Here is a 27,949-nt window from a genome sequence, read left to right as displayed (position 1 = left end):
AGGGGGAGTGGCTACTACATAGGAAAGATGTGTATAGCACTCAGCATGATACTATCAGAGAGGTTCCGAAAAACATTGTCTCTATGATCAGAGACGATAAACACCGAATATCTCCGGAAGTCGTCACGTGATCGATTACCTCTGGCGGGGTGGAAAGAGAGACCCCGAGAAGATATACCACCTGAATTTTTCTCTCGTTCTCTTCGCTCATTGCCTGTCTAACATCGAAGAGAGGAGCCAAAATGGCGGACGGATACTACGAGGATGGTTACATGGAGGAAGAAGAAGAATGGGATAGAGAAGGCTTATTAGATCCCGCATGGGAAAAGCAACAGAAAAAGGTCAGTTTCCCTGCTGTCATCACCCGGCATTCTACCTATTTATTCTGTAAAGTACGACAGGAATGTAATTCAACTCCCCCTTTACATGCCATGCCAACACATAGGACTGCGCTCTTTTTGGAATAAAGTGGAATTAAATCAGTTCGAGAAAGTTATTTAGCCGAGATGGCACTGTGTTGTGACTAGTGGCAGCCATGTTTTTCAAATATGGTAGCCATATAAGGAAGCGACGTAAATAGGGCGGAGTTAGTGTGTTAATCTCATAATGGATTAATCACCGCGTGTGTATCGAACTTTCTGTTGATGTTTTATCAAAATGTAAAATCTGTGTTGTTTGCTTCATTCGTGCACCATGGATATACACTGTGGATCTGCGTAGCAGTCACAAAACAAGTGCTGTCCTGTTTGTTTTATACAAGGATAGGCGTTCCTTCATTTTGGGATATTACACCGACCTCGGTCATTTAAATTATGTCAGATTTAGTGGCACGCTTCTGGATAAAATATTAGGCATCTCAAATGTGGTTTATTGTCGGTTTAAAGTGATATGTTGATATAAGATACAGGTAGGATTGTTAAAGGTAAGAAACATTTGTGAATGACAGTAGTGAAATATCACACCGGTAGTTTAGTTTACGCATGCCCCGTAGAGTGTAAGATATCGGACATGTGGATAAATATTGCATACCAGAAATAGTTCTGTGAATAGTTCACGTATACAACGTTATTGTTCCAATTTATCTGTACTTTTCCATGTTGTCGATAAGAATACGATGTTATAGTTTAAAGCCCAAAATGTTTTAGTTAGCACAGGGGCTGTAATATTATGTATGTGTAGCAGAAGTAATGGACTAGTCCATGCCCAAACAAGGCTGCAGCCTGGGGGAATCCACACCTCAGGTAGCAGGCAAACCTGTAAGTCATTAGACTAGTGTCATCAGTAGGGTGTTAGGGATCGGATGGTATTTACAGGGGATCAGTGTATACTCGCCTTGATATACTGAGGTGTATTATACTACTTACAATATGTAATTAATGCAAGCCAGAGAAAGGCCAACAGAAGCACTTTTCCCCAGGTGGTCCTACAGCTGACATAGAATACCCCCACCCCATTCCCCTCCCCCTTTATAAAATATAGAATACAAGTAGACACCCAATCTATCTCCACATCAGTAGAATAAAATCTATGATTGTTTCAGTCTTATAATGAATAAATGTGAAATAATAATATTCATTCAATTAATTGACCTATATATATCATTGATCAGACATTCAAACCCATTCTAGGTGGATTATATGACAGAGTAGTGCAGTCATTATATGCATTTGAAGTGCTCTTTAACTCCACATACATTAAAAATTAAAACCTGATTCATTGTGTAATATTACTCATGAAATCAAAGTTTATTAGGTGCACGACAACGCAGATTTTGAGAGAATGATTATGTCTGATATTATTCAACTTTGTTAAAAGCTTAATTGTCAACTGGATACTGTGCTTCCTGGATAATTATTAAAGATACAGTATTTACTCAAAACAATGTAATGAATATTGAATTTTGAACAAAAAAAGGAGAGAATGTGATTTTGTAAACTATTTAGATTTAAATTGAAAAAGTAAAAATTCTACTTTTTCCGATGGTCTTGAACGTTTTATTCATTTATACTCTTCCTTATTTAAAAATTACTTATTTTCTTTGGCCCTGCTAGTAAATAATATGACTTAGTTCAGGAGTTTTCTATTTGTATTATAAAAGCAAAAAGTTTTAAATGTTTCCAGACTTTATATGCTTTAATTGTGAAAATTGTCCATGCGTTTTGATTTTATCATAAGTAGATCTAAGTGAGGCTGTTAATTAGTATCAGTATCAGCTACTGGACAGGGTGTTTGTATGCATTTGCTGTAGGTAAGATGTGATGTAATTCTGTGTATTTTCTGGAGGCTGAGATCATAAACACATGCCACTATCCATACTGAGTGGAACCATACTGCTAAGTCAGCTTATTGCCAATGTATACAGGTTCATGTAGACATGCATACCACAATCAACAGAATAAGCACCCCAGTTCATAAAAGTACCCTTTGATCATTTCCAGACCTCAAGTTCACTGAACAAATTATAAGTTAAGTCGCTGAACTTGGATTTACATTTTAATTTGTTCACTGATTTTATGAGAGATCTGAATTTGGTTCCATTAAGTGTTCAACTGTCCCATCAATGCCATCATATTGTTTTGATTTTTAAATGGCGTCTGCGCTTATTGAGTTGAGTTTCTAGATCCCAAAACGACGTGGGCAAAGTACAATTTACGTTGATTAGTCCCACCATCCAGTTATAATGACGTTATCATTTGACGTTAGCTTCGTGACGTCATAATCACCGGAAGGTGGGACTGATCGACGGTAAATTGTACTTTGCCCACGTCGTTTTGGGATCACGAAACCCCTGTATTAAGTTCCATATGAGGTAAATATTCTAGTATCTAAAGGTGAAAGTTTTACATCCATTTGAGGGATGAAAATTAGAGTAACACATGTATATTACTGGGTATGTTTTTAGCATAGACAGACTGAGAGTCCACAATACCAGTCCTTGACAGAATGGCATTTAACGTACTTACTTTAGTGTGAATGAACAAGTGTAATGAAAATATACAAACAGTAAAATATGTAACAGACACTTGACTGACATTGGTATGCTGAAATAGCTGTAGGTGAATGTTTGAAGTTCCTGTAGCTAGGTAAAATACAGTGACGCAATGGTTATTCACAACAGGATATAGGTATTTAAAATTTTGACGTAATTCTTTGATTGCATTCCGTACATACTTCAAGTAGCTGATCATGTTCCAGGTGTAGGAAGATAAAATTTATCACCGTGAAGGTGTGTCTGATACAAATACTAATGACATCACTTATACCGAAGCTGTTCCAAAAATAGATTTACCATCAGGTATACATTTACTCTATAATAATATGTACAGCCTTGACCTGTTCGGAGGTCTATATATTGACATGTGTGCCCAGTAGTACTGCTGAATGAGGGTGTAGTTTTAGTTAACATTGTTAGTATTCTACTGTTTAACACTGAGTGGGACAACAGTCCTCTGACAGCTGGATCAGACGCTGTAGTATAGTACAATATCCACATGTTAATACACTTAATGTCAGCTGTATGTGTGTCCATGTGTACAGTACATATGCTTACACATTATACACAATTAGTGTTAATTAGCTTATCATGTTTAGAAGATCTCCTCATGGTCATCCTAGATATTAGTATCATATACCATTGATAGTGCAGTCACTAATTATGACATGGCTGTGTGTTAAGTACTGATAACTGTACTTCAGATAAAAGTCATAGTCATAATGATCCAGTTGGTGAGTCCCACAGGAAAATCATGAGTCCAGCACTCATCTAGACGAGTCCGTAAATCACTAAATTAAGGTGAATTCCATGCCAATATTAAGTTATGTAAGTAAAAAAGAACCGTGTCCATGTAATGGTTTCCATATACATAAAAAGAAAACACAACTATAAAACAGTTTTTTCCTCCCTATTTATTTAGTTATGTTGCATTTATAAACACATATACATGGTAATACAGTTGAATATGTAAGTCATGTATATAGATAGAAGCACAGTTTTTAATATGATCATAATAAAATCAATGTCTGCTGTTGGTTTATACTGATCAGTAATTAATTAAAATATAACATATGTTCCAGGAAAGGTAAAAGGTTGATATAATTTCTATTGCTACTCATCATCTCAGCTAGATACTACTCCATATCAGCTGGAAGAGATACATTTTAATTTTGTCAAATTGTGAATGTTTGCACGTTATGAAATTCAGATAATTTAGTGAATGTTATCATGTTAGGAAATTAAGATAATTTAGATGTAAATTCTATATTCCTCGATAAAGCTACAGGTTTCTTGGTTTGCTTAATATGCTATATGCAGTTGACTGGGAATGAATGATTATATTCATGATCTCTGAACATAGCACCTTAAGATGCACATATATTGTTTACTTAACACACATGACATAGGAGTGTTGCCTTTAGTTATGTTGCATTTATAAACACATATACATGGTAATACAGTTGAATATGTACTAGGCCTGGTACATCCAGTTATCAAATTAACATTCAAGATGTTTTTAACTGCTACAAAGGTCTGTTTTCTAAACTATGTGTGTAGAAAACCAGCGAAGCATTATATATAATGGATTATATATATAGATCTAGAGTGGGTTGACTGGGTTTTTAATATATGAGTTTATATATGTGTAAATAAATATGATCCAAAAGAAAAGCTCAAGTTTGTGACTGTTTTACTTGATAATGATATAACAGGATGCTTCTTTATCTATACTACTATATGCTATATAACAAGATTTTATTTGTATAAAAAAAGGGGGCGGGAGGGTCTAAAAAAGTTTTTTTCTATGGGACTATTACATAATTATCACAATAAGACGGTATTCCTGTATCTATAAAATTGATATTCTGCTCTTTAACCTATAGGTATTTATTAATTATATATAAGGCATTATGAGTTTATTGACTGCCTGGTCTTGTGTGTGAAGATGTAATTGTAGTATAGTGAAGACAAATCCATGTATTCATCAACTGATGGTAAACCGTATGATATAATATCAAATGAATGTGATTTTTTGGGGGTTCGAGATTGTCATTATCTGTACATATACCAGCTATTGACCTTTAAAGCTTATATTTCCTGGAAAGTCTCCCTTGGTTTGTGTATATACTACAAACTTTGTACTATATCTGTAAAGCCTTAGGGTAACATTCTAACATGTATAACATACCATACTAGACATATTTTTAGCTGATGCTACATCTTTTGCCCTTAAGATAATACAATCTATGTTTAGAGATTAGAATGAATGAAAATATATCTCAATACACATACCATGACCAGATTTGTGTACAAATGAATATCTGAGATCAACAGGGTTTTATGTATACCTGTAAATAGATTTTTTTTTCTTCAAATTGGATCATACAACATCTCCTACATGCAAATGATCTTGATATAAAAACCCCTGACTTGGAAAAACTATTCTCTATTGTCTATCATGTTAGTGACACTGTGACAGTCATTAAAAAGTCAAAGTAATTGAATTTGTTCACATTAAAAAGGAACTGGATAGTTTAAATTTGCACATCTGATATCTCAGCATTCAAATATTTATCACCTGCGCCTAAAGCTAGATATCAATCTAAAATGCTAAATTCAATATTTGCACATGAACAATGACAGATTCTGTGGAAGCTTGCATCTGCTCTCATTATAGATGCTCTTATTGATTATCTCTCGGGTCTACTTCAGATTTTGGATAAAGTGAAAAAACAATCTTTGTATTGACAAAGTTAAAATTGAATATGAAATGTAAATACAAGAAAGAAATTATAACATCATGTTACGATCTAAAAATTCATATGTTAATTTGAAGACTATATATAGTTAGATGTATACTGCCTCAACTTAATGCATAAATATGATACCAACTTATAGAGTATTTATGTAGTTGTTTTGGTGACAATTAATTTGTCTTCTTTTAAGAATACGAACATGTATGTATAACTCTACTACATGTATACATATGTTACAGATATGGAAATTTGTGTCTAAAAATAACTGATTTATTGTTAGTCCTAGTTAAAATATTATACATGTAACATTACATTGAATGCCCAAGGCTATCCTAGGTGAAATTTCTTGTTGGTACTATTAAGATCTACTTCCTAAAATAACTGCACACCATGTGTTAACTTTGCTAATAGAAGTGATATCATAATCAGAATTTGATTTTGAATGTATGATACTTATTTTGAGTCATATTCCCTTGTATGAAAAAGTAGTCGAATCTAAAAGGTTTTCAAATGAATAAGTAAATAATGATGTTAACAGGATTTCAGATACAGTATATGATGTTTGATCATCCATGTCTCTGTCTAATCTTTGTGTGAATAGACTTGTATTCTGGTAGAACATCACACCTTTATGTCACTGTTTGTACATATCTGTTCAATGTCAATTATACTATCCAGAATTTGTAAAGCCAATCTTTAAGCTTTATCAAACCACTTTTACATTAATGTACTTAAACGAAGTGATGTGTTGAATCCCTTCATAGCTAACTGGAGCATTATACATGATACCAGATTTAGAGGGTGTTTGTTGTATGTAGGTATCGTTAAACATATTACTGTCTCAAACAATGTCTGCTATTAAACATTTACTGAATATGTGTTTTGAGTCTTTTGACCATATTTTTCTCACTGTTTGTGAATAGCCCAATATGTATATGACTTTAAACATTATTTTTTGCTTTTTCGGTTTTGTTTGATTATTGAGCTTTTATAAATATATTACGTAATAGGAACAACACATAGTACTGTAATTAATCTTTTGTCTCTTGTTTTCCAGACATTTACAGCATGGTGCAATTCTCATCTAAGGAAGGCAGGAACTCAAATAGAAAGCATAGAAGAAGATTTTCGAAATGGATTAAAATTAATGTTATTATTAGAAGTTATATCCGGGGAGCAGTTACCTAAACCTGACCGTGGAAAAATGAGGTTTCACAAAATTGCAAATGTCAACAAAGCCCTTGATTATATTGCAAGCAAGGGTGTTCGACTGGTCAGCATTGGCGCTGAAGGTAGGTTATATCCATGGTCAGTCAATATTTGTGATGGTCAGCTGATCATGATCTTGAAGGTACGGTAGGTGGTCTGTCATGACTGTCACTTATTAGTACTGGTATTTGCCATGTACCGTGTGCTGCTGTAGATAAAGTTGCAATGATGAAGAATGACAAGAGTTTACAGCAGTATAAATTATCCCCTTCTCCCTAAAATCTCCTGGGATGAGGGGCTTTTTGTCAGCCTTTTATAGTTAGGAACATGTTAGAATTTAAATTTGTTCCTATGTTTGTTAAATAAAGTTATAAATATAGGCAAAATATAAATCATTTAGACTAAATGGACCTGTATCATCTGAGACCCATGGTTGATTTCAATAGGCTATGTTGCTCTTATCACCATATAATCAACCATGGGTGTCCAACAATGATAGACCTAAGATTTCTGCCTAATGCTTATAACACCATCTTTATATACTTCACACCTCCATAACGTATTAGATTTCCCCAAATAAATGTTATCAATCTTCCATTCTGTTGTTTCATATATATATTTAAGGTCCCTTATATATGTATGCTGTTTGTTTTACAGAAATTGTTGATGGCAATGTAAAGATGACACTGGGTATGATATGGACCATTATTCTGAGGTTTGCCATCCAGGATATTACCGTAGAAGGTACAGTACAGTGACAATATGAAATAAAAATAGCTCTATAAATAAAAGATTAACTCATTCACCCCTGAAATTTCATATTGGACTGGTCTAGTCCTTGATCTAAAAGAGTCTAAATGTTTTAGGACTGAATGAGTTAATTGATTACATCATCAATCGTGAAATTAGAGTAACAATTGTTTTGAGATGATATCACGTCGTGACTTGATAGCCAAGATAACATTATACTGATGATTTAATTGCACAAACTACAGTATAACTAATGTTGTACATTTGTATGTAAACAAATATTTTATTCTAAATGGAACTTCATTCATTACAAATTTGTAACACCTTCAAATGTTATAAAGGTTGCAATGTGTAGCAGATCATGTTGTTTAAATGCAATTTAAAGCATTAACTTGAATGTTGTAACTTTACAGCAACCTCTTTTCACTGGGAGTATGTTCAAATACAAGTATATTTCACATGGTACAAAAAGTATACACATAGTTTTAATTTTTATGATGCCCTGTGTATATTACTTGTAAGTGTTGTTTCCTTGTAGAACTGACAGCAAAGGAGGGTCTGTTGCTGTGGTGTCAGAGGAAGACTGCTCCCTACAAGAACACCAATGTCCAGAACTTCCATCTCAGGTAGATTATCCCACCATCTGAGGCTAAACATGCAAATTGTCTCGTATTACAAAAAAAAAAAAAAAAAAGATGAATGGTGTCATCAAAGATGTTAAAATATGTTAGATGATGTAACAAAGACTTAATTTTGCAAAATTTTCATGTTTGTTTTGTAACCAGTCAAAAAATTTAGAATTTGAATTATGTGATGAAATTACGGTACCCCTATATCATATGTATCTCTAATGATTTAGGTCTGATACCATTATGATCACAATCCATTTCACATCATAAGCTGAAGAAGTTTGTTGTATATGAAATCATAGAAAATAGGGTTTTTATCACAATGTCAGGATGACGATTCTTTTGTCTTTCCTCGTTTATATGTCTTTGTATATGATGTTGTCTATTTGTGCACCAGTTCTCCACTATCACCTTGTTACGTGACCATGACACTGACACTCGATTGTTACATAAAGATATAGCCTTACCATATAACCACCAGTTTGCTGTAGTCAAAACTATGGTTATATAGCCATCCTGGTTATCAATGCACATACCACAGGGAGTAGGTGTTCTGTTCAAGTAGTTAAGATGTCCCGACATATGTTCTGGCCGAGTAGTTAAGATGTCCTGACATATGTTCTAGCCGATAGTTAAGATGTCCGGACATATGTTCTGACCGAGTAGTTAAGATGTCCCGACATATGTTCTGGCCGAGTAGTTAAGATGTCCCGACATATGTTCTGGCTGATAGTTAAGATGTCCCGACATATGTTCTGGCCGATAGTTAAGATGTCCCCGACATATGTTCTGGCCGATAGTTAAGATGTCCCGACATATGTTCTGGCTAATAGTTAAGATGTCCCAACATATGTTCTGGCCGATAGTTAAGATGTCCCGACATATGTTCTGGCTGATAGTTAGATGTCCCGACATATGTTCTGGCCGATAGTTAAGATGTCCCGACATATGTTCTAGCCGAGTAGTTAAGATGTCCCGACATATGTTCTGGCCAATAGTTAAGATGTCCCGACATATGTTCTGGCCGATAGTTAAGATGTCCCGACATATGTTCTGGCCGATAGTTAAGATGTTCCGACATATGTTCTGACCGATAGTTAAGATGTCCCGACATATGTTCTGGCCGATAGTTAAGATGTCCCGACATATGTTTTGGCCGATAGTTAAGATGTTCCGACATATGTTCTGGCCGATAGTTAAGATGTCCCGACATATGTTCTGGCCGATAGTTAAGATGTCCTGCATATGTTCTTGCCGATAGTTAAGATGTCCCGACATATGTTCTGGCCGATAGTTAAGATGTCCCGACATATGTTCTGGCCGATAGTTAAGATGTCCCGACATATGTTCTGGCCGATAGTTAAGATGTTCCGACATATGTTCTGACCGATAGTTAAGATGTCCCGACATATGTTCTGTCCAAGTAGTTAAGATGTCCCGACATATGTTCTGGCCGAGTAGTTAAGATGTCCTGACATATGTTCTGGCCGATAGTTAAGATGTCCGGACATATGTTCTGACCGAGTAGTTAAGATGTCCCGACATATGTTCTGGCCGAGTAGTTAAGATGTCCCGACATATGTTCTGGCTGATAGTTAAGATGTCCCGACATATGTTCTGGCCGATAGTTAAGATGTCCCGACATATGTTCTGGCCGATAGTTAAGATGTCCCGACATATGTTCTGGCCGATAGTTAAGATGTCCCAACATATGTTCTGTCCAAGTAGTTAAGATGTCCCGACATATGTTCTGGCCGAGTAGTTAAGATGTCCTGACATATGTTCTGGCCGATAGTTAAGATGTCCGGACATATGTTCTGACCGAGTAGTTAAGATGTCCCGACATATGTTCTGGCCGAGTAGTTAAGATGTCCCGACATATGTTCTGGCTGATAGTTAAGATGTCCCGACATATGTTCTGGCCGATAGTTAAGATGTCCCGACATATGTTCTGGCCGATAGTTAAGATGTCCCGACATATGTTCTGGCTAATAGTTAAGATGTCCCGACATATGTTCTGGCCGATAGTTAAGATGTCCCGACATATGTTCTGGCCGATAGTTAAGATGTCCCGACATATGTTCTGGCCGATAGTTAAGATGTCCCGACATATGTTCTGGCCGATAGTTAAGATGTCCCGACATATGTTCTGGCCGATAGTTAAGATGTCCCGACATATGTTCTGGCCGATAGTTAAGATGTCCCGACATATGTTCTGGCCGATAGTTAAGATGTTCCGACATATGTTCTGGCCGATAGTTAAGATGTCCCGACATATGTTCTAGCCGAGTAGTTAAGATGTCCCGACATATGTTCTGGCCGAGTAGTTAAGATGTCCCGACATATGTTCTGGCCGATAGTTAAGATGTCCCGACATATGTTCTGGCCGATAGTTAAGATGTCCCGTCATATGTTCTGGCCGATAGTTAAGATGTCCCGACATATGTTCTGGCGAGTAGTTAAGATGTCCCGACATATGTTCTGGCCGATAGTTAAGATGTCCCGACATATGTTCTGGCTGAGTAGTTAAGATGTCCCGACATATGTTCTGGCCGATAGTTAAGATGTCCCGACATATGTTCTGACCGAGTAGTTAAGATGTCCCGACATATGTTCTGGCCGATAGTTAAGATGTCCCGACATATGTTCTGGCCGATAGTTAAGATGTCCCGACATATTACCATAAGCCTTCCACACTTGGTTCATAGATGGCATAATGCTAATATTCATTGACTATTAAAACAGTAAACAAATCATTCTGCTTTCACCCCAACACCTGATATCTGATTTTAGAGCTATTTGACTCGCGAGCTAATGTTATTGACTGAAAGTAATGGTAATTATTTGACAACCAACGCAACGACTATAGGGGCTCAAAGTGATTTGAGGGCTTGTGTGATTAGCCACTATTCCTGAACAGATGAGCCGATATGTAGCCTAATATTGCCTATTTCAGTTGGAAGGACGGCTTGGCCTTCTGTGCCTTGATCCACAGGCATCGACCAGAACTTTTAGATTATTACAAGCTGACCAGGGTAACTTCATCAATCCTTCAGCATCTGCCTGGAATGACCCTGTTTTATACTTTTAATATATATTTCTTTTTTTTGTGCAGATCCACCCCTTTGTAGTGTAACATTATTTTACCTTAATATGTTCTGTATTATTTAGTTTCCTGAATGCAAATGTTTATTGTCACAGCTGGCTGGGAAAAAAATTGAAGTATCAGTCATTTAAAAATGCCTCACCATATAAAGCACTTAACCATCAAATATCAAAATATTTGATTGTAAAGTAGATACTGCTCAGCCAGTGGTGACATGCTTGATATTTGTCCCACTTTGTATATATCTGCTTTAATTCCTTCATTACTACACCCTTCCCTTGTATATGTTACTGTGCATTCTACATTTTAGGTCCTACTACCCTAATACCATATTTACTGTAACCTTTAACCTTCTGACCCTTTGGATGGGTGTTTATGTTGATGTGTGAGGAATTTGTTTGAAACCTTTTAAAACCGAATATTCTAAATTTTCCTAACTTATCCCTGAACTGCGATAAATTCTTTAATTATGTATGTGTGCAATTAATCAGTAATATTTTGTGTGAAAATTTGGCTATTTGCCTTGTCGCATGGCTTTGATTTTCAGTGTTGGATTGTGCGAGTTTATCATCGTTTAAATGATGTACATGTTCACAACTGTGTTTTGACTACAGAATGGATATTGAATGTACTCTTTAGTTTGCAAATATTTTCAGAAAAGAAAAAAATGCAAGTGCCATAGCTATGTTTATGGGTCTTTTTGCTAATCACTAATCAGGAAAGAAATTGATGTTCTATATCAATTCCCAGTTCTGTTTTAATTTGAACTCAGTCACCATATGGTGCTCTATTATATGGCTTTAAAATGGTTATAACCCATATGTTGAATTTTCCACTGGATGCAAATGACAACATGTAGTAGATTTCAATCTTATAGGAACTTCTCTTTATTTACTTATAGAACTTCTTTTTTAAGCTATTTGATTTTGTGTTTTCAAACATTATTATTTAATGTTTATTTATGGGTTTTTTATGTTACCATTTCCTTCAATATATTGTATTACCATTTAAAAGATGAGAAAGATATTAAATATTATCAACCAAAAAGGGATTAATACAAGAAATGAAACTTTGTGTAAACTATCAATGCTAGCAATATCCATTATCCATTCTGTAACTTGTACATATTGTGCAATTAAGTCTATATTGATAGACAAACTAGCTTGTGTTGTGCATGTAACTGCTTGAATGTGGAGAGTGGAGTATGAAGGATTTTTGCCCCTTATCAACATTTAGGTGGAAAATATTTTCCTCTTTTATTGTCACCGTCGGAAAACCTGGCAATGTGTGTGCGAGCGTCTTGCCCATTTCTGCATGTAACCAACTCAACCCTTATTTTCTTCAGCTTTAAAGATGGTTTGGCGTTCTGTGCATTGATACATAGGCATCGCCCTGACTTATTAGATTACCACAAACTGTCTAAGGTGAGTCTAGCCTGGAGCTAGCACAGGGTGATACCACCTGCGGTCTGTACACTTTGTTGTCAACACTAATGATCTCACGTCACTAGCTGTACCACCATCAAGTATAGGTAAAAAATGTAAAAATAAAATAGTCTTAAGGTTTTATATAGGCAAAATGAAAGTAGACCTTTTGTATGTTATATCTATCCATATTTTTTAAAATTTTGTTTGACTTGTGTATTTTCCTTTTTAATGAAGTTGTTCAGACAAATTTGTGTTGTCGAAAAAATGACACATTGAAAGTTATATAGGGAACTTATGCATGCAGTATCATAAATTGTTACGTTTCGAGAATTGCTACAAGTACACCAACGGCAAACCAACCTTTTCATATCCTGTTCATAAATTACTCATTAGCATTTCTGCTATTTACTAATACAGTAAAATTCCTGTATACATATACAATATATAGTAAGATTTCTAAGACCCATTATAAACTTTTAGACTACCCTTAGTTACCCATATATTTCATAATATATACCCCTCAAATATTCACTTTAATAATGTAGATAGATCCTTTTCCATATTAATGCATGTTGTAAAGAATATGTTGATGTTGATCAATTGAAATTTTTTCATTTGGCATGTTTCGATAATCTTTTGTAGCCTTGATATTATTTATGCACAACTTTTTAAAATATCATCTTGATGTTGTGAATGTTGTGTTGTTAACGTTTAATATACAATTTTGTAATGAAATATTATATTTTTAAACTTTTGTTTAAAATTAAAAGTATTTCTTTTGTTTGAAAAGTATTATTTTACATGGTAGGAAATAAAACTTCACCAAATATTGTACATACATGTTGAATGTTTGAATATTATAGAACTAAATTGAAACATAAAGGATTTAGAAGCAATGTAAATGTTGAATGTTTGGCTATTCAGGACAGACCAATGGAAAACTTGAACCTGGCTTTCGATGTCGCTGAACAACACTTGGACATCCCAAGGATGTTGGACGCTGAAGGTAAATTTTGATCTTCAGTTTGTGTTTTGTGTTATTATATGGACATTAAGCAAGTGTCGTAAACTCGAGGGGAAAATCCACTCTGAATTGGATGACTTATCAGTTTTAAGATACAACACGAAAGCACTGAATAGTTGTAATTGAAAAGGCTGTGCATTGAAAAATTAAGGCTAGTAAAGAAAAGAAAAATTAACATAGAAATGAAAGTTTAATTTTGCAATGACATAAGAAATCCTTTCTGTCCACAGATATGGTCAACTCCGCCAAACCTGATGAGAGGTCCGTCATGGCTTATGTATCTTCCTACTATCACGCTTTCTCAGGAGCTCAGCAGGTTAGTGCTATGGACAATCTATTACTGCTGAATTAATGTTTAAATTTGTCTACATAAAAAGCTATGTTGTTGAAATTTTAAGGCAATCTGTTAAACTTCCTAGATTGGTAGTTATCTTTTAAATAATTTTCACAACAGGAGATGAAGACAATGTCAGTAACAGATAAGAACTGATAATTTTCTACCAAGATATTGAAATATTTTCTTTGAAATCGTTTTACTTGTATCAACGTTTTATTTCCTCCACAGGCTGAGACTGCAGCTAACAGAATCTGTAAAGTATTGAAAGTCAACCAGGAGAATGAACGTCTAATGGAAGAATACGAAAGATTAGCAAGTGAAGTAAGTGCCAGTTTAAAAATCAAATGAAGATTTACATGTACTATAGTCCTGGTCATGAAATTAGGCAATTTTACCATGCAGTATTACATTGGCTTAAATATTCTCACCTGAGTAATACCATTGTAAGTACTCTTTATGCTATGACACAGAAGCATCCAATTGGAGCCAGAAGCCCCCTGTCTTCTTTGAAACGTGCCAAATATGAATTTATGAAACTTGTTTAATAATTCAATATACCACTTACCTTAAGGCTTGTGGCTTTAATATCTAATTCAATTAATAATTCCATGCTACACAGCATTGATACTGATTCACAAAATGATGACGCATTCCAAGCATTCACAGATTTCAAATTTCAAAAAGTCTTAAAATAGAATCTTTTGTCTCTATTATACATTAAGGAAAGTATCTCCATAGAAAAACTTCTAAATTTTCATTTTCATTTCAGCTTTTGGAATGGATTGCAAGAACAACTCCCTGGCTGGAAAACCGAACAACTGATAACACACTACCCGGAACACAGAGGAAGTTAGAGGAATTCCGTGACTACAGAAGGAAACACAAACCTCCAAAGCTGCAGGATAAGGCTCGTCTAGAAAACAGCTTTAACACATTACAGACTAGACTCAGGCTGAGCAACAGGCCCGCTTACATGCCAACAAACGGAAAGCTGGTTTCAGTGAGTAATAATCAAACACAAATCTGGAGTTGTTTCTAACAGGTCTTTTAAAAGAATTTTGCAGATCCAGCTAGATTTCTTTTCAGTATCTCATCAGTCCAACATCGTTTTAAAGGCATAATTGACTTATAAAGATATACAGTGATAATTACATAAATAGTTAAAAATGCAACACTGCTAATCAGGATTTGCAAATATCTTGATATATATCTTATTTATCTTAGTATTGATAGGATGTTTAATAAGTATGTTGAAATGTACTTCAAGAATATTTGTATTATTGACAAATATGTATAAAAGTAGCAAGCACAAATCAAAATTAGGCAGTTCAATTAAAGGATGATTGGCTTCCAAATGCACTGTATTTTACAATTCATTTTTGAATTTAAAAAGAATCTTTTTGAAAGTTAGAAAATTAAGTTGAAAGTTATATCATTGAGGTCTTATTAACTATTTCTGTTTTCTTGTACTCCAAAAATTTATTTATATCTACTTTATACTATTTCAGGATATTGCTAATGCATGGAAAGGTCTGGAACGAGCAGAGAAAGGATTCGAAGAATGGCTCCTCTCAGAATTACAAAGGTAAGACTGAACAGAATAGTAAGTAATAATGATAAAACACATATCCTGTTTGGGTAAATCAATATTACAACTGTAAGGTTTTGATGGAGTAATAAATAACAGTGATTAAATTAAACAAAATAAGCTCTGGTTCATGTGGTATTAACACAAACAAGGAGCCAAAGGTGTGCAGAATTCACTTTCTATTTTTGAATGTATTTTTATAGTTGTTTATAATGTTTTTAAACCAGTAATTCTTTCTACAAACAAAAAGCTATTTTTAATTTTGTTATTTTGAAAATCATCTAGCTTTTCTACAATATTTTGAAGATGGTATTATTTGTTTGTGGTTTTGACTTCAGGCTAGAACGGTTAGATCACCTTGCACAGAAGTTCCGCCACAGATGTGAGATCCATGAGGAATGGGCTGTCGGCAAGGAAGACATGCTGCAGAGTCAAGATTACCTTAGGTCAAGTCTCAACGAACTCAAGGTACGTACTTGCTGCAGGTCAGGGCATAGCAAACTCAAGGTCATATCTCAATAAACTCCATTATGAGTTACTTGTAGAGTCAGATTACAGTGAACTCAAGGTCAAGGTTAAGTTTCATTGAACTCAAAATCTCTGAATATGTCTGTATAGGAAACTGCGAAATATTGACCCCACAAATTCAAAGTGATCTACAGTATGTTCATTAGTATATGCACACAAAATACAAAAAAGGTGTTAAAATGATCTAATGAAACTTCAGACAAAAAGTTCCTATGTGTTTTTCCCTCTTAGACTAGTTCGACGTTGTGTTCATGCTTTAATACAGTAGCTAAGAGATTTGTGTTTGACCTATTTATCCTCTGACCATTAGGCTATGAAGAAGAAACATGAAGCGTTTGAGAGCGACTTGGCTGCCCATCAGGACAGAGTAGAACAAATTGCAGCTATTGCCCAAGAACTCAAGTAAGTTATAGTTACATGGCTATACCATAAATGGCCTTAGCTGTTATGAGACGTTAAGCATATTCAATCAACAAACCAAACAAAGATCGGAAGCAAGAAAACAATTTCAAGATAAAATCTCAATTTGTATGATGCTTAATGACCGTATTTTGTAGAAACAGATGTTGTGTTAGACAACCTACTTACTTGTGAAAAACAGAAGATTATCTTATAAGTAGAATGATCAGAGAAAAAGATGGATTTACACATTAAAATTGTGTTTGTATGACTGACTGACAGTTACTAGCGAGATTTTTCAATGTGATGTTTGTATATTACAGCGCCTTAGGTTATCACGATTGCGTCACAGTAAATTCAAGATGTCAGGTAAGTACAGAATCAAATTCTAGATAGAGTCTTTAAATTCATTTTGATCAGTGTTTTCGGCAATGTCTTCAGATAAGTTAAGATTTCCTATGAAAATGGCATTAAATTTCATAAGGTCTCTTTTATTGCAAATATTTAAAGGAAAAGTCAAAGCTGTTATTTTTCTTAAGGGTTATCAGTACCAATATAATTCCAAAACTTCAATTTTCATAACATAGGAAATTATTAAGTCAAAATGTTGCAATAAAACATGATTTTTAAGGAAATACATTCTGAATGAAAAGTCAATGGTAGATTTACACTGTCTTTCTTTTAAACCACTGATACCTGGTATTACCTGTATGTATTGTGTATCACATGTATGTGTTGTGTATTACCTGTATGTGTAGTGTATTACCTGTATGTATTGTGTATTACCTGTATGTGTTGTGTATTACCTGTATATATTGTGTATTACCTGTATGTATTGTGTATTACCTGTATGTATTGTGTATTACCTGTATGTATTGTGTATTACCTGTATGTATTGTATATTACATGTATGTGTTGTGTATTACCTGTATGTATTGTACCTTTCCAGACCATCTGTGACCAGTGGGACAGACTAGGAACTCTGACACAGCAGAGAAGGCTTGGACTAGATGTAAGTTTATACTGATGTACAAAAACTCATCCATACAGTTGTAACCAACTCTTCAAAATCATGAAAAATCATGAATATTTAATTTCATAGAGTATTTCAGTGTGCTGTGATGAAGAATCTAAATAAATCTACAGGAAATAGAGGAGCAAGTTTATTTTGAAACAAAATTACAATCAGAAGAAAAATTGAAGCAAAGATAATAATTAAAATTTCATAATAAAAGCAATTATATATAGAGAGAGCTACGGTCAAACATCTTTATGTTGGATTTAAAAAAAGTAAATTGACCCTGCTACATAGATTTTGAGGTGTTGTACACTCATGAAGATAAATGAAATGTGACTGTCTTACTATTGTTTACAGGAAGCTGAAAAAATTTTAGAGATGATCGACAGATATCATTTAGACTTCGCCAAGAGGGCAGCTGTAAGTAAAGATGATACAGAACAATATGTTGGTAAAGGGCCTTTGTGGCTGGTGCCTACAGTGGGACATCTAGGACATGCAAAAATGTAGTTTTCTGTAACATGATCAAGGCTTCAAAAGTGTCTAGTGCTTGAAATAAACAATACAGAAAAGGATATTTGGCATATCCTGAATGTACCACTATGGGTGCCGATGTAATTTCACAGTCATACTAGTATTATCTCTAATTTTTCTGAAAATAAAAGAATCAAAAGTATTTACTCCAGGAAACAACCTTTTAGATAGCTATTTTTCAAGTTTTGTATAGTTGTACTTAAAAAGTCATATTTTTTTAAATATATATCTAATTAATCTCTTTGTATAAAACACTACTGTTGATTCTAGACTGCCTTAATATATATGATTGTCTATTTACAGCCTTTCAACAACTGGTTGGACGGTGCTAAGGAAGATCTCCTCGACATGTTCATTGTACACACCACAGAGGAGATCCAGGTACAATGATCATGTCATATTGACATGACGACATAACTCACACACTCCTTAAGACACATTAAGACACTTCTAAATCAAAGACTAGACCAGTTCATTATGAAATTTCAGGAGTGAATGAGTTAAAAGTTCTATCTGCACTTGGACTACAAAAAATAATTTATATTTAATTGTTATTCCATTGATACTAAATTAAAATACGGCTATTAAGATCTTCTGGAGACCAACATGATAACTTTGGTATAAGCATAGTTCATTATACAAATATTACAAACATCATATATGAACACTGCTGGGTAATAAAAAATGCTATGTTATTCATTTGTTATCCGAGAAATTTCAATGTATTCTATTGTACAAACAGATTTTTTGTATGTTGTAATGAAACAAACAAGGTTTTGGGATACTCATGCCTTTTATATTCACGCAGGAATTAATGGGAGCTCACGAACAGTTCAAGCAGACTCTGGGTGAAGCTGACAAAGAATTCAACTCGATCATGTCCCTTGCCACAGAGGTACACAAGCTTGCCCGTGATCACGGCATTCAGCTGGGAGAGAACCCCTACACCACAGTGGCAGCACAGGTATGTTACACCCTCTCTACCCTCAAAATGGCTTGGTGTGGAGTTAGAAGAGTCCTGTAGATTTTAAATGCCTGATCATGTAAGCTGGTTCCTCCTGTTGTTTGGAATAACAGTAAACAAGTTGTTAGATTTTGATTTTTGAAGATGTTGAGCGTGTGACAACACAATATTGCTACGGCATGTAGTTTTTCCCTTTACACTGTGACCACTGCATGCTACATTGGATTAGGTCAGCGCATAGGATGGGGCTTCTCACCACTCAATCACACACTTACTTTGTGTGGCACTATAAGCCGCCATTCTGAAGCTTTACTTCAAACAATCATATATTTAAAAATCCATGTATAATTTGTTTTGGGGTTATTGAGAAACAAAGGAAAAAATTCTTTTCAGGTGATCTTGTGGCTATGTTATCATTTAATGAAATCGTATAAGAGATAATAATTGCATGATATCGCTATCCTCTGGGCAAAAGCAGGATGCAAATACTCGAGACAAATCTAATAATGTACATGTAAAACATACAGTAGATTTAAGACAAATCTAAATAATGTATTACATAAAGGAGAAGCTTGATTTAATGGGTCATGATATATATATTAAAAAAAATTCTTTTGAACTTCTGTTTGCATAAAGTAAAGGGTTGAAGTTTGACTATAATTGACATAAGTTATTTTAATGATAATTACTATACTTGACAAGTTATTTTTATGAAAATGGATGAAAGTTGCCACTATAAAAACTACTTATTTTGTATTAGAATGAATATACGTACCCGGCCTACTGTATCTTTCAGCTAAAGAAGACCACAATTTTCTGTCTAAAAGTCTTTAAGCTACAATATTGCAGCTAAGTTTGTGTTGATGATCATTTATAAATGTTAAAGAATTTGGTGAATGTCTAGGATAACATCAGAAAAAAATGTCATAAGTTTTATTGGGGAAAAAATATTAAAAACATCTGAAAGAGTGGGGGGAGTATTGTGTGTCCTGCTTGTAGCCTATCTATATATAATAAATTGCCCACAGCATTAAAACATTAACCCACGACACACATTGCTGGCCTGTGTTTGGGATCGTATGTTCAAGTTTGTGCTCTGTTTTACCACATGCTCTTTGCTGCGGGGCTGTACGGACTTTAGGAGGTTAGTAACGCTCTGTAATAACTTCATGTTGTGGTGATGGTGGCACGTTTTATATTTACCCAGGTGTTTTATGTACTCGGAAACTAATTATATATCTTGTAACACTAATTAGGTTCATTGGAGTTCATTGGTAACTTTTGACAATGATATTATTCAGTATACTTGTGAATGATTGCAATGAGGCATCAAAAAAAAAAAAATTTTTACAATAAAGATATGATTCAGAATGCATTCATAATGGAAATTATTTCATTGAGACATTGCAAATGCAAACTTATGTTCTAAACTTATCTACTAAATACATAATAAAGTTTTCAATTTATTCTGATAATTTATCCATAATTGAACCATAATATTTTCAAACTGATGCTTCTGTCCTTCCAAGCTAAGTTGAATCATATGATTTTTGGCACCAAGTTACCAATGTTGAGGGTTATTTCAGTAAAATGTCTAACCTATCCATGAGATTTCCAAGTTTGCTTTTGGAGAACCATCCACAGACTTCATTTAATAAATCAAAAATAAATATAGTCGATGTGTTTCATATTTCAGTCCATGGGTCTGATTAGACATTTTTCTGGAGTAGCCATGAGATGAAAGTTATTTACGGTAGTTTGTATTTCTTACTCAGTTTTTTTTTTTTATATAACTGGCAAGTACTTAAAGTATTTTTCCCATATTTTTTTTTTTTATATAACTGGCAAGTACTTAAAGTATTTTTCCCATATGTTTGTATTTGTTTTAATCACTCAGATTAAAAAAAATGGTTTATCTATTTTGTTTAAAATAATCTTTTAAAGAGCTCTGATAAAATGTGATTTCCTTAATGAGAATGTTTTCATGCTTTCTAAAGTAGTACAGATATCTCTTGTACATAACAGAACAATGTTTGTATTCAGAAAGCTGTAATCTAACTTCAATGACAGCATTAACGTAACATGTAAAGTAAAGATCTAATATTGCAAATAAAAATTACTGAAGGTTAATTGTAATTCTTCAACTAAGTGATTATTTCTACACAATTTTCTTCTGTCCTCAATAATCGGCATTTTCTGTTATACCTAATCATGTCAGTTTGTCCTTACATATATTGATATAGTTATCTGCCCTTGTGTTAAGGTATCAATTGTGATGTCATTTGCTGTGCTTTCAAATATAATATATTATCTTTCAGAGAAAACAATGTGAAGTTTGCTCACAAAAGTAATGACCTTGCAAAATTGATACCATCATGCAAGGGCGATAACTTTGTACTATGCAAATACAGAATATGTTCTACATCAATTCAGGCACATGAGCATACTGGTGGGTCTTTTATAATGGTCATTTTCGTTTTTATGATTGGACCAAATAGACCATAGATATTTGTTTTGGAAATAACGATGAACCTCTCGATTCTAAAATGTTATCTGATGAGTTTTGACAAAGACTTCCAAGGCCTGTATTCAAATCTGCAGGTCTGTAAGGATTTATACCATAAATTAATTACTTATACGAAAGGTTGTCAGTAGCATCAGATCTGTTACTGTTTCCAGATTATCAGTATTATGTATATTTAAAAAAAAATAGTGGTTCACTCCTTCTTAATGTGTAAAGCTTATTTTCGAAATTGATAAAAAGTGTCAGAAATAATCATTTGAGGACCAAGGTTACCTTTAAATCACTTTTGAGTAAGCTCATTGTTTAGACCAATTAAACCTAGTAAAGAAGCTCCATATACATTGTACAGTGCTTGTTTGTATTGATTTATTGTAATAGACTGTTGTTGTCCAGTGCCTGAATTGATGTTACAATAATGAAATTTAGATTCTATATTTAAATTATGATTGATCCTGTCTGTAAGGGTATTGATGGCTATAACTAACAGTATCTTGGCCATAAATATGGTTCTATCTCTCACAACCAGGATAAGTGGGGTATTCTTGGTGAATTGGAACAATTTGTTTCATATATATGGGAGACTAGCATGTAAGCAGGGTATTGTCTGTGACAGAGCATAAAATGCTTATTGATATGGTAATACTCTGTAACAATATGTGTAACTTGTTTGGCTGGAGATAAAATGTATGATCAATATCATGTGGATCAAGGTGACTTTACATCAATGTGTAGCATTTGTTAATATACAACTAGGAATCACTTGGTCATAATGTCGTGTATGATTAGTGCAAGGTTATGATAGTTGCATCTTACTAGAGATAAGTGAAACCATAACTACTGTTTGAATGAAAAAATACATTGTAATGTGATCTATAGTACCTTAGCAGTAACTGATTATTGATATAGCCATTGTCTGTTAGAGTTTGAAGGTAAGTGTATATAGACACATTTGTTTGGTGTTAACAATATTCTGATGAATAAAATTGTGTTAAAATTTATTTTTGTGATTTACTATGTATCTGTATCAGACTGAAAGTTTAAATTGGTTTATATGTTTGTATAGCTTATTGAAAGTACAAGGTTTTGATCTACAGTACATTACAGGGTAATCACATCAGATCCGGATATAACTTGTTTGACATGACATGTGGTTGAATTTAAGTGTAACATTCTTGTGTACGTACTAGGATATTGCCACCAAATGGAATGAGGTGAAGCGTCTTGTACCCCAGCGTGACAGAACCTTACAGGATGAGATGGTGAAACAGCAGAATAACGAACACCTGAGGCGCCAGTTCGCCTCCAAGGCCAACACCATTGGACCCTGGATCGAGAACCACCTTGACGCCGTTGCATCTATTGGCGTCAACATGAAGGCCTCTCTCGAGGATCAGCTCAACAAACTGAGATCCTATGAGAAGACGACCAACTCATACAAACCTAACATTGATGAGCTTGAGAAAATCAACGAGGTAAAGGGTTATCCTAGAACTTGTGACTTTGGGACATTTAAAGATTTGATCATTCACAGTATTCAACATAATGTTTAGTCCTATGGTGATTTTGGCTGATTGATAAATTCTAGAATTTTGATGATATCATGAATTTTCTTGTTACCTTTGAGTAAATGGCAATGAGAATTCTCTTGTTACCTTTGAGTAAATGGCAATGAATCTCTTTTGTAAAAAGACAACCATAAACACAACCCTCTGACTTTTTATACCTGTAGAAAATAAGTTTCAGTTTATTTTAAGATATGACCAAATGTTAACTAAGCTCTGGTAATAAGTTTGGTCTACTTCTTGGTTACCATATTTATTCCAATAAACGCCCCAGGGTCGAGAAATTTTTCAAAGAGTGTGTCACTCAATTCCCTGAGCTTATGCCTGCAAGTTAGTCCATTGAAATTTAATCATGCTCATAAGCTCATAATGCTCAAGACAAATGCATTGTTATGATTATCAAACTGATTCTCTATTGATTTATCACCTTAATGTGTGAACATTAGACATTTTGATGGGAAGTTTTGTGAATTAGGTTGGTTATTGTTGAATTTTTTCAGGCGGTACAGGAAGCAATGATCTTTGAGAACAAATATACCCAGTACACCATGGAGGTAAGAAATTATTTCAAAATTTTGAAGCAAACCTATTTTGATTTACATTAGTACTCTAAAATTCATAAACAAAGTCTATACATATTTCTGTATAATATTCATCATGAAAATGTAAATCTGGAGAAAATAGTCATTCTTACTGGAAGGGCCTAAAGGTCTAGAGCAAAGATTAAACAAAGTATATAATATGTATGTTTACTGTTTCAGACTCTTCGTGTGGGATGGGAACAGTTGCTGACCGCTATTGCTAGGAACATTAACGAAGTAGAAAACCAGGTATGAGCTATTAAAGAGAATTTTCGTACATTGCAATGAATATATAGTGATAAGTAATTTTATCCCATATCAGTGAGAAGGGCGACACATCGGTTGCACTTTTAACTTTCCAAATTTTTATCACAAATATCCTTTTTTAAATTGTTAAATTTACTTCAGATAGCTGATCCAATGTCGATATACGGTTATTATAGTCAATTTTCTTATGTCTTTTTATAATCTTGTGCAGATTTTGACAAGAGATTCAAAGGGAATCAGCGAAGAACAAATGAACGAGTTCCGTATGTCCTTTAACCACTTTGACAAGGATAGGAGTAGGAGACTTTCACCCAAGGAGTTCAAGGCCTGCCTCGTCAGTCTTGGCTACAACATCCGTGAGGACAAACAGGTCAGTGAGGAGACAGTGGGAAATGTCAAGTATACAGGGATGAGGGTAGAGAAGCAAGGGACCTAGAGTGGGTTTGTTTGGGAGGGGTCATATTCAGTTGAGGACGGGATATGGGATGGGGTCAATAACAGGAATATAGAGTGAATTGGTAATGTTCTGAAAATGTTCTTACTTCGGACACACAATGAGCATCCATTGATAATACTTGATGGTAACTTTGAATGCAGTATTACAGAAACTGCTTTTAAGCAAAGTCAACATATTGCAGAATACTTTTAATGCAAAAATGTCAATAGAAAATTAAACTTTAGAAATACGTTTAAAAAATAAAAATTGACATCAATAGAATTATTGCAATAGTGATAAGAAATATTTATGTTTACAACCATAAAAAATTATTTGTTTCCAGGGAGAAACCGACTTCAATAGAATCATGTCGATAGTGGACCCCAACCATTGCCAGTACATCACATTTGATGCCTTCCTGGACTTCATGACACGTGAGACTGCTGACACAGATACAGCTGAACAAGTGATGAAGTCATTCAAAATTCTGGCCGCAGACAAGGTAACGTTTACTCAACTAGGAGTAGGGAGGAAAACTCACTATAGATTAAAATAAATAATTATACAGAGAAACATGGAATACTATGGAACAGGTTGATTTGCTGAATTTGACATTTTGCCAGATATGATGTTAAAGTTAGTTTATGTCAGCACTGAATCTGGGCAATCAATATCATCCTTCCACTTCTCGATATGTTTGATTCATTGGTGATTGTTAGTTTCTCACATAGCTAGCCATGTAAGATAGAGTTGTCCCATGAAAGACAGCTATGTAAGATAAATCTATCTTACATAGCTGTGACGTCACAATTGCCGAACAATCAGATGACGTCATATCAGCCAAAGTTGACGTCATTTTTCTTCTATTTCGATTGATTTGCCGGATTTATTTACCATTTCATTTGTTTAAATTGCATTTCAAACCGTCTACCTAAGATTTCTTGTTTATATTTATAAATATAAACCAAACTTTGATGAGCTCTTTCGAATGGCGTTCTTATTTTTAAAATCGATCAATTATTTAAGAAGTTAAGATTTTGTAACAAAATGGCTGCCTCACCTTTCGTGCAAGTAACTCGACAAGCAATGTGAGAAAATAACTCTTTCATATGTAAATTATGTAGGATAGAACTATTCCACCCTCGGGTAAAGAACTTTGGGTTGGAAACCTCGGCAAGCCTCGGTTCTGACCCCAAATTCTGTACCCTCGGGTGGAATAGTTCTATCCTACATATGTACATATGAAAGAGTCATATAATCATCTTGTTAGTTCTTTATTTCATGGTACATATATTGAATTACATCGGACACACTATTGTAGGATTATAGGTAACTGACGTAGGATTCTTCTGATATTTAGAAAAAAAATCAAATACGAATTTGCATTCTCCAAATAAATTAATGTTTGCATCATGTGCAGAAGGTGTTATGAAAAACAGAATTATATGAGAATCACTTTATAATATTAACATGTTTGTGTGTTTTCAGCCATACATTACTGCCCAAATCCTACGCCAAGAGCTTCCTCCAGATCAGGCTGAGTACTGCATCCAGAGGATGGCCCCCTACACTGGCAGGGACGGTATTCCCGGCGCCCTTGACTACATGTCATTCTCAACAGCCTTATATGGAGAAAGTGACCTTTGAGAGCTTTGTGTTGACCTCAAATAACACAGAATTAATGACCTTCCATGCAGGACGTGCAGCATAGATATGTCCACTGATACAGCTGACGGCTAGTGCCATCCTCACTGTCTTTTTTATACAAAGAAGTGTTTGTATGCAGTTGTTAATGAGCAGAGTGTACTAGAATTTTTTATGGCATATTTGTTAAAAAAAATACATATTTTATTGAAATTTCTACTCTGACGGCAGATCACGGGGATGTAGAGTAGAACCATATGGGGACAGTTATTTCTGCTGCACGTCTACCACTCATCAGGGGTCACGATGTTCGCCTGTAGGACAAATTGTGTGCCGAGTGCGACGAGACGAAGAGCTGGCAACCAACGCCAGCATTTGTACAAACCAAAATACAAACCCTTTATCTATGCATGGCATTCATGGAGGAAATGCTGTTATGATTGAGCAATAGAGTGTAAAATGTGTGAATGAACAGCCGATACAGCTTTCCTACAACTACACAAAATCCTGGACCTGTAGTGGCGCCACCTGCCTGGAAAGGTTCCCTCACTGCTTGGACTATAATCAAAACATCTTACGGTGGAGTACTTAACAAATAAAACGCGTATCTGGGTGTAGGGACTTTTCCATGACGGGCTGGTGTGATATTTGCAATGATGACTATTATGATGAAATTCACTGCCAGCTGATGTGACCTTGAGAACCTGTGAATGTTAGCAGAGTATGCAACAAAAGGGAGGCAAATCTCTTCCTGTTTTCTGTTCAAGTATGCAGGGAATTTTTCGTGTAGATATATAGACTGTAGAATTTTATTTGAATTATTTCCATTTCTTATATTTATTCCACGAGATATAAGTAAATTATAACTGGGGGCAGTGTCACAGAACTCAAAAATTTAACACTAGCAGCAATCAAAGTCAACATTTAAAGTATTTTATTTGTATAGTTTAATATACCTACAATGTTGACAAAGCCATTCATTTCTGGAGAGTGAGCATTGTTTTTATTATTTATATATATATTGAATGATACACAAAAAAAACACAAGGGGCATAGAATATATTCCAAGTGACCTATGTTTTATGGTCCATGCCCTTTGACCTGTGACATTGCTGTGGCCTTTGCCCTTTGACCTGTGACACTGACTCCATGCTAGCAGATGTTTGGGATGTTATCTGTGAACTTGTTACCCTGTATTTACTTGAGACAAAAAAAACTTATTTAAGTGATGTTTATATATACAATATAAGCCTCGACAGGTCTTTAACCGAATCCTCAGCAGTCTATATGTAGTCTCCTGCAGTTTTATTATCAACTGGCATTGAATATTGTGGTTTTCTATGGGTGTAATTACAGATACTGCTTTTAACTTTTTATACTCGTTTTTATAGAATGCCAAAAGAACTATTATTATAAAAAATAGTCCTACAATTTATTTTCTTTGCCTGCAAATTGTTGTGTTATTTTCTAAGAGACTTTTTGTTAACCACTAACCAGTAAGATAAAATGATGGAGAGGATAAGAGGACAGTTATACATAATTTACATATTTAATGATGTAGGAGCAGCAGATGGAGATACACCAGCATTTGTAGCCTGAACAATATACAAAATACAGATCATGGTCCTGGTTTATACTTCAGATTCCATTAAAGATTTCTACCCAACGAAA

At 34.5% G+C, this 27,949-nt stretch overlaps 1 protein-coding gene across 2 annotated transcripts; it reads left to right on the top strand.

The window, feature by feature from the left end:
• The first annotated feature begins 113 nt into the window (after positions 1–113).
• Positions 114–27,949, top strand: LOC138318174 (alpha-actinin, sarcomeric-like). Of its 2 annotated transcripts, none has more exons than XM_069260334.1 (23): positions 114–341; positions 6,809–7,043; positions 7,618–7,704; positions 8,249–8,336; positions 12,791–12,869; positions 13,797–13,878; positions 14,127–14,212; positions 14,462–14,554; positions 15,003–15,233; positions 15,742–15,818; positions 16,160–16,289; positions 16,660–16,751; positions 17,072–17,117; positions 17,698–17,760; positions 18,124–18,186; positions 18,604–18,681; positions 19,109–19,264; positions 22,976–23,260; positions 23,851–23,904; positions 24,112–24,180; positions 24,410–24,568; positions 24,978–25,136; positions 26,123–27,949. In XM_069260334.1, the coding sequence occupies exons 1-23, from the start codon at positions 243–245 to the stop codon at positions 26,279–26,281; spliced, it is 2,670 nt and encodes an 889-aa protein (XP_069116435.1). In that variant the 5' UTR covers positions 114–242; the 3' UTR covers positions 26,282–27,949. The 2 variants fall into 2 exon arrangements, with proteins under 2 accessions (XP_069116435.1, XP_069116434.1); XM_069260333.1 differs by lacking the exon at positions 12,791–12,869 and adding an exon at positions 11,296–11,374 and having other exon boundaries at positions 115–341.

The sequence above is a fragment of the Argopecten irradians genome, chromosome 3 (genome assembly GCF_041381155.1).
Source record: "Argopecten irradians isolate NY chromosome 3, Ai_NY, whole genome shotgun sequence".
NCBI classification, from domain to species: Eukaryota; Metazoa; Mollusca; class Bivalvia; order Pectinida; family Pectinidae; genus Argopecten; species Argopecten irradians.
The sequence above is the reverse complement of the archived record's forward strand: the minus strand, read 5'-3'. Positions and strand labels throughout refer to the sequence as shown.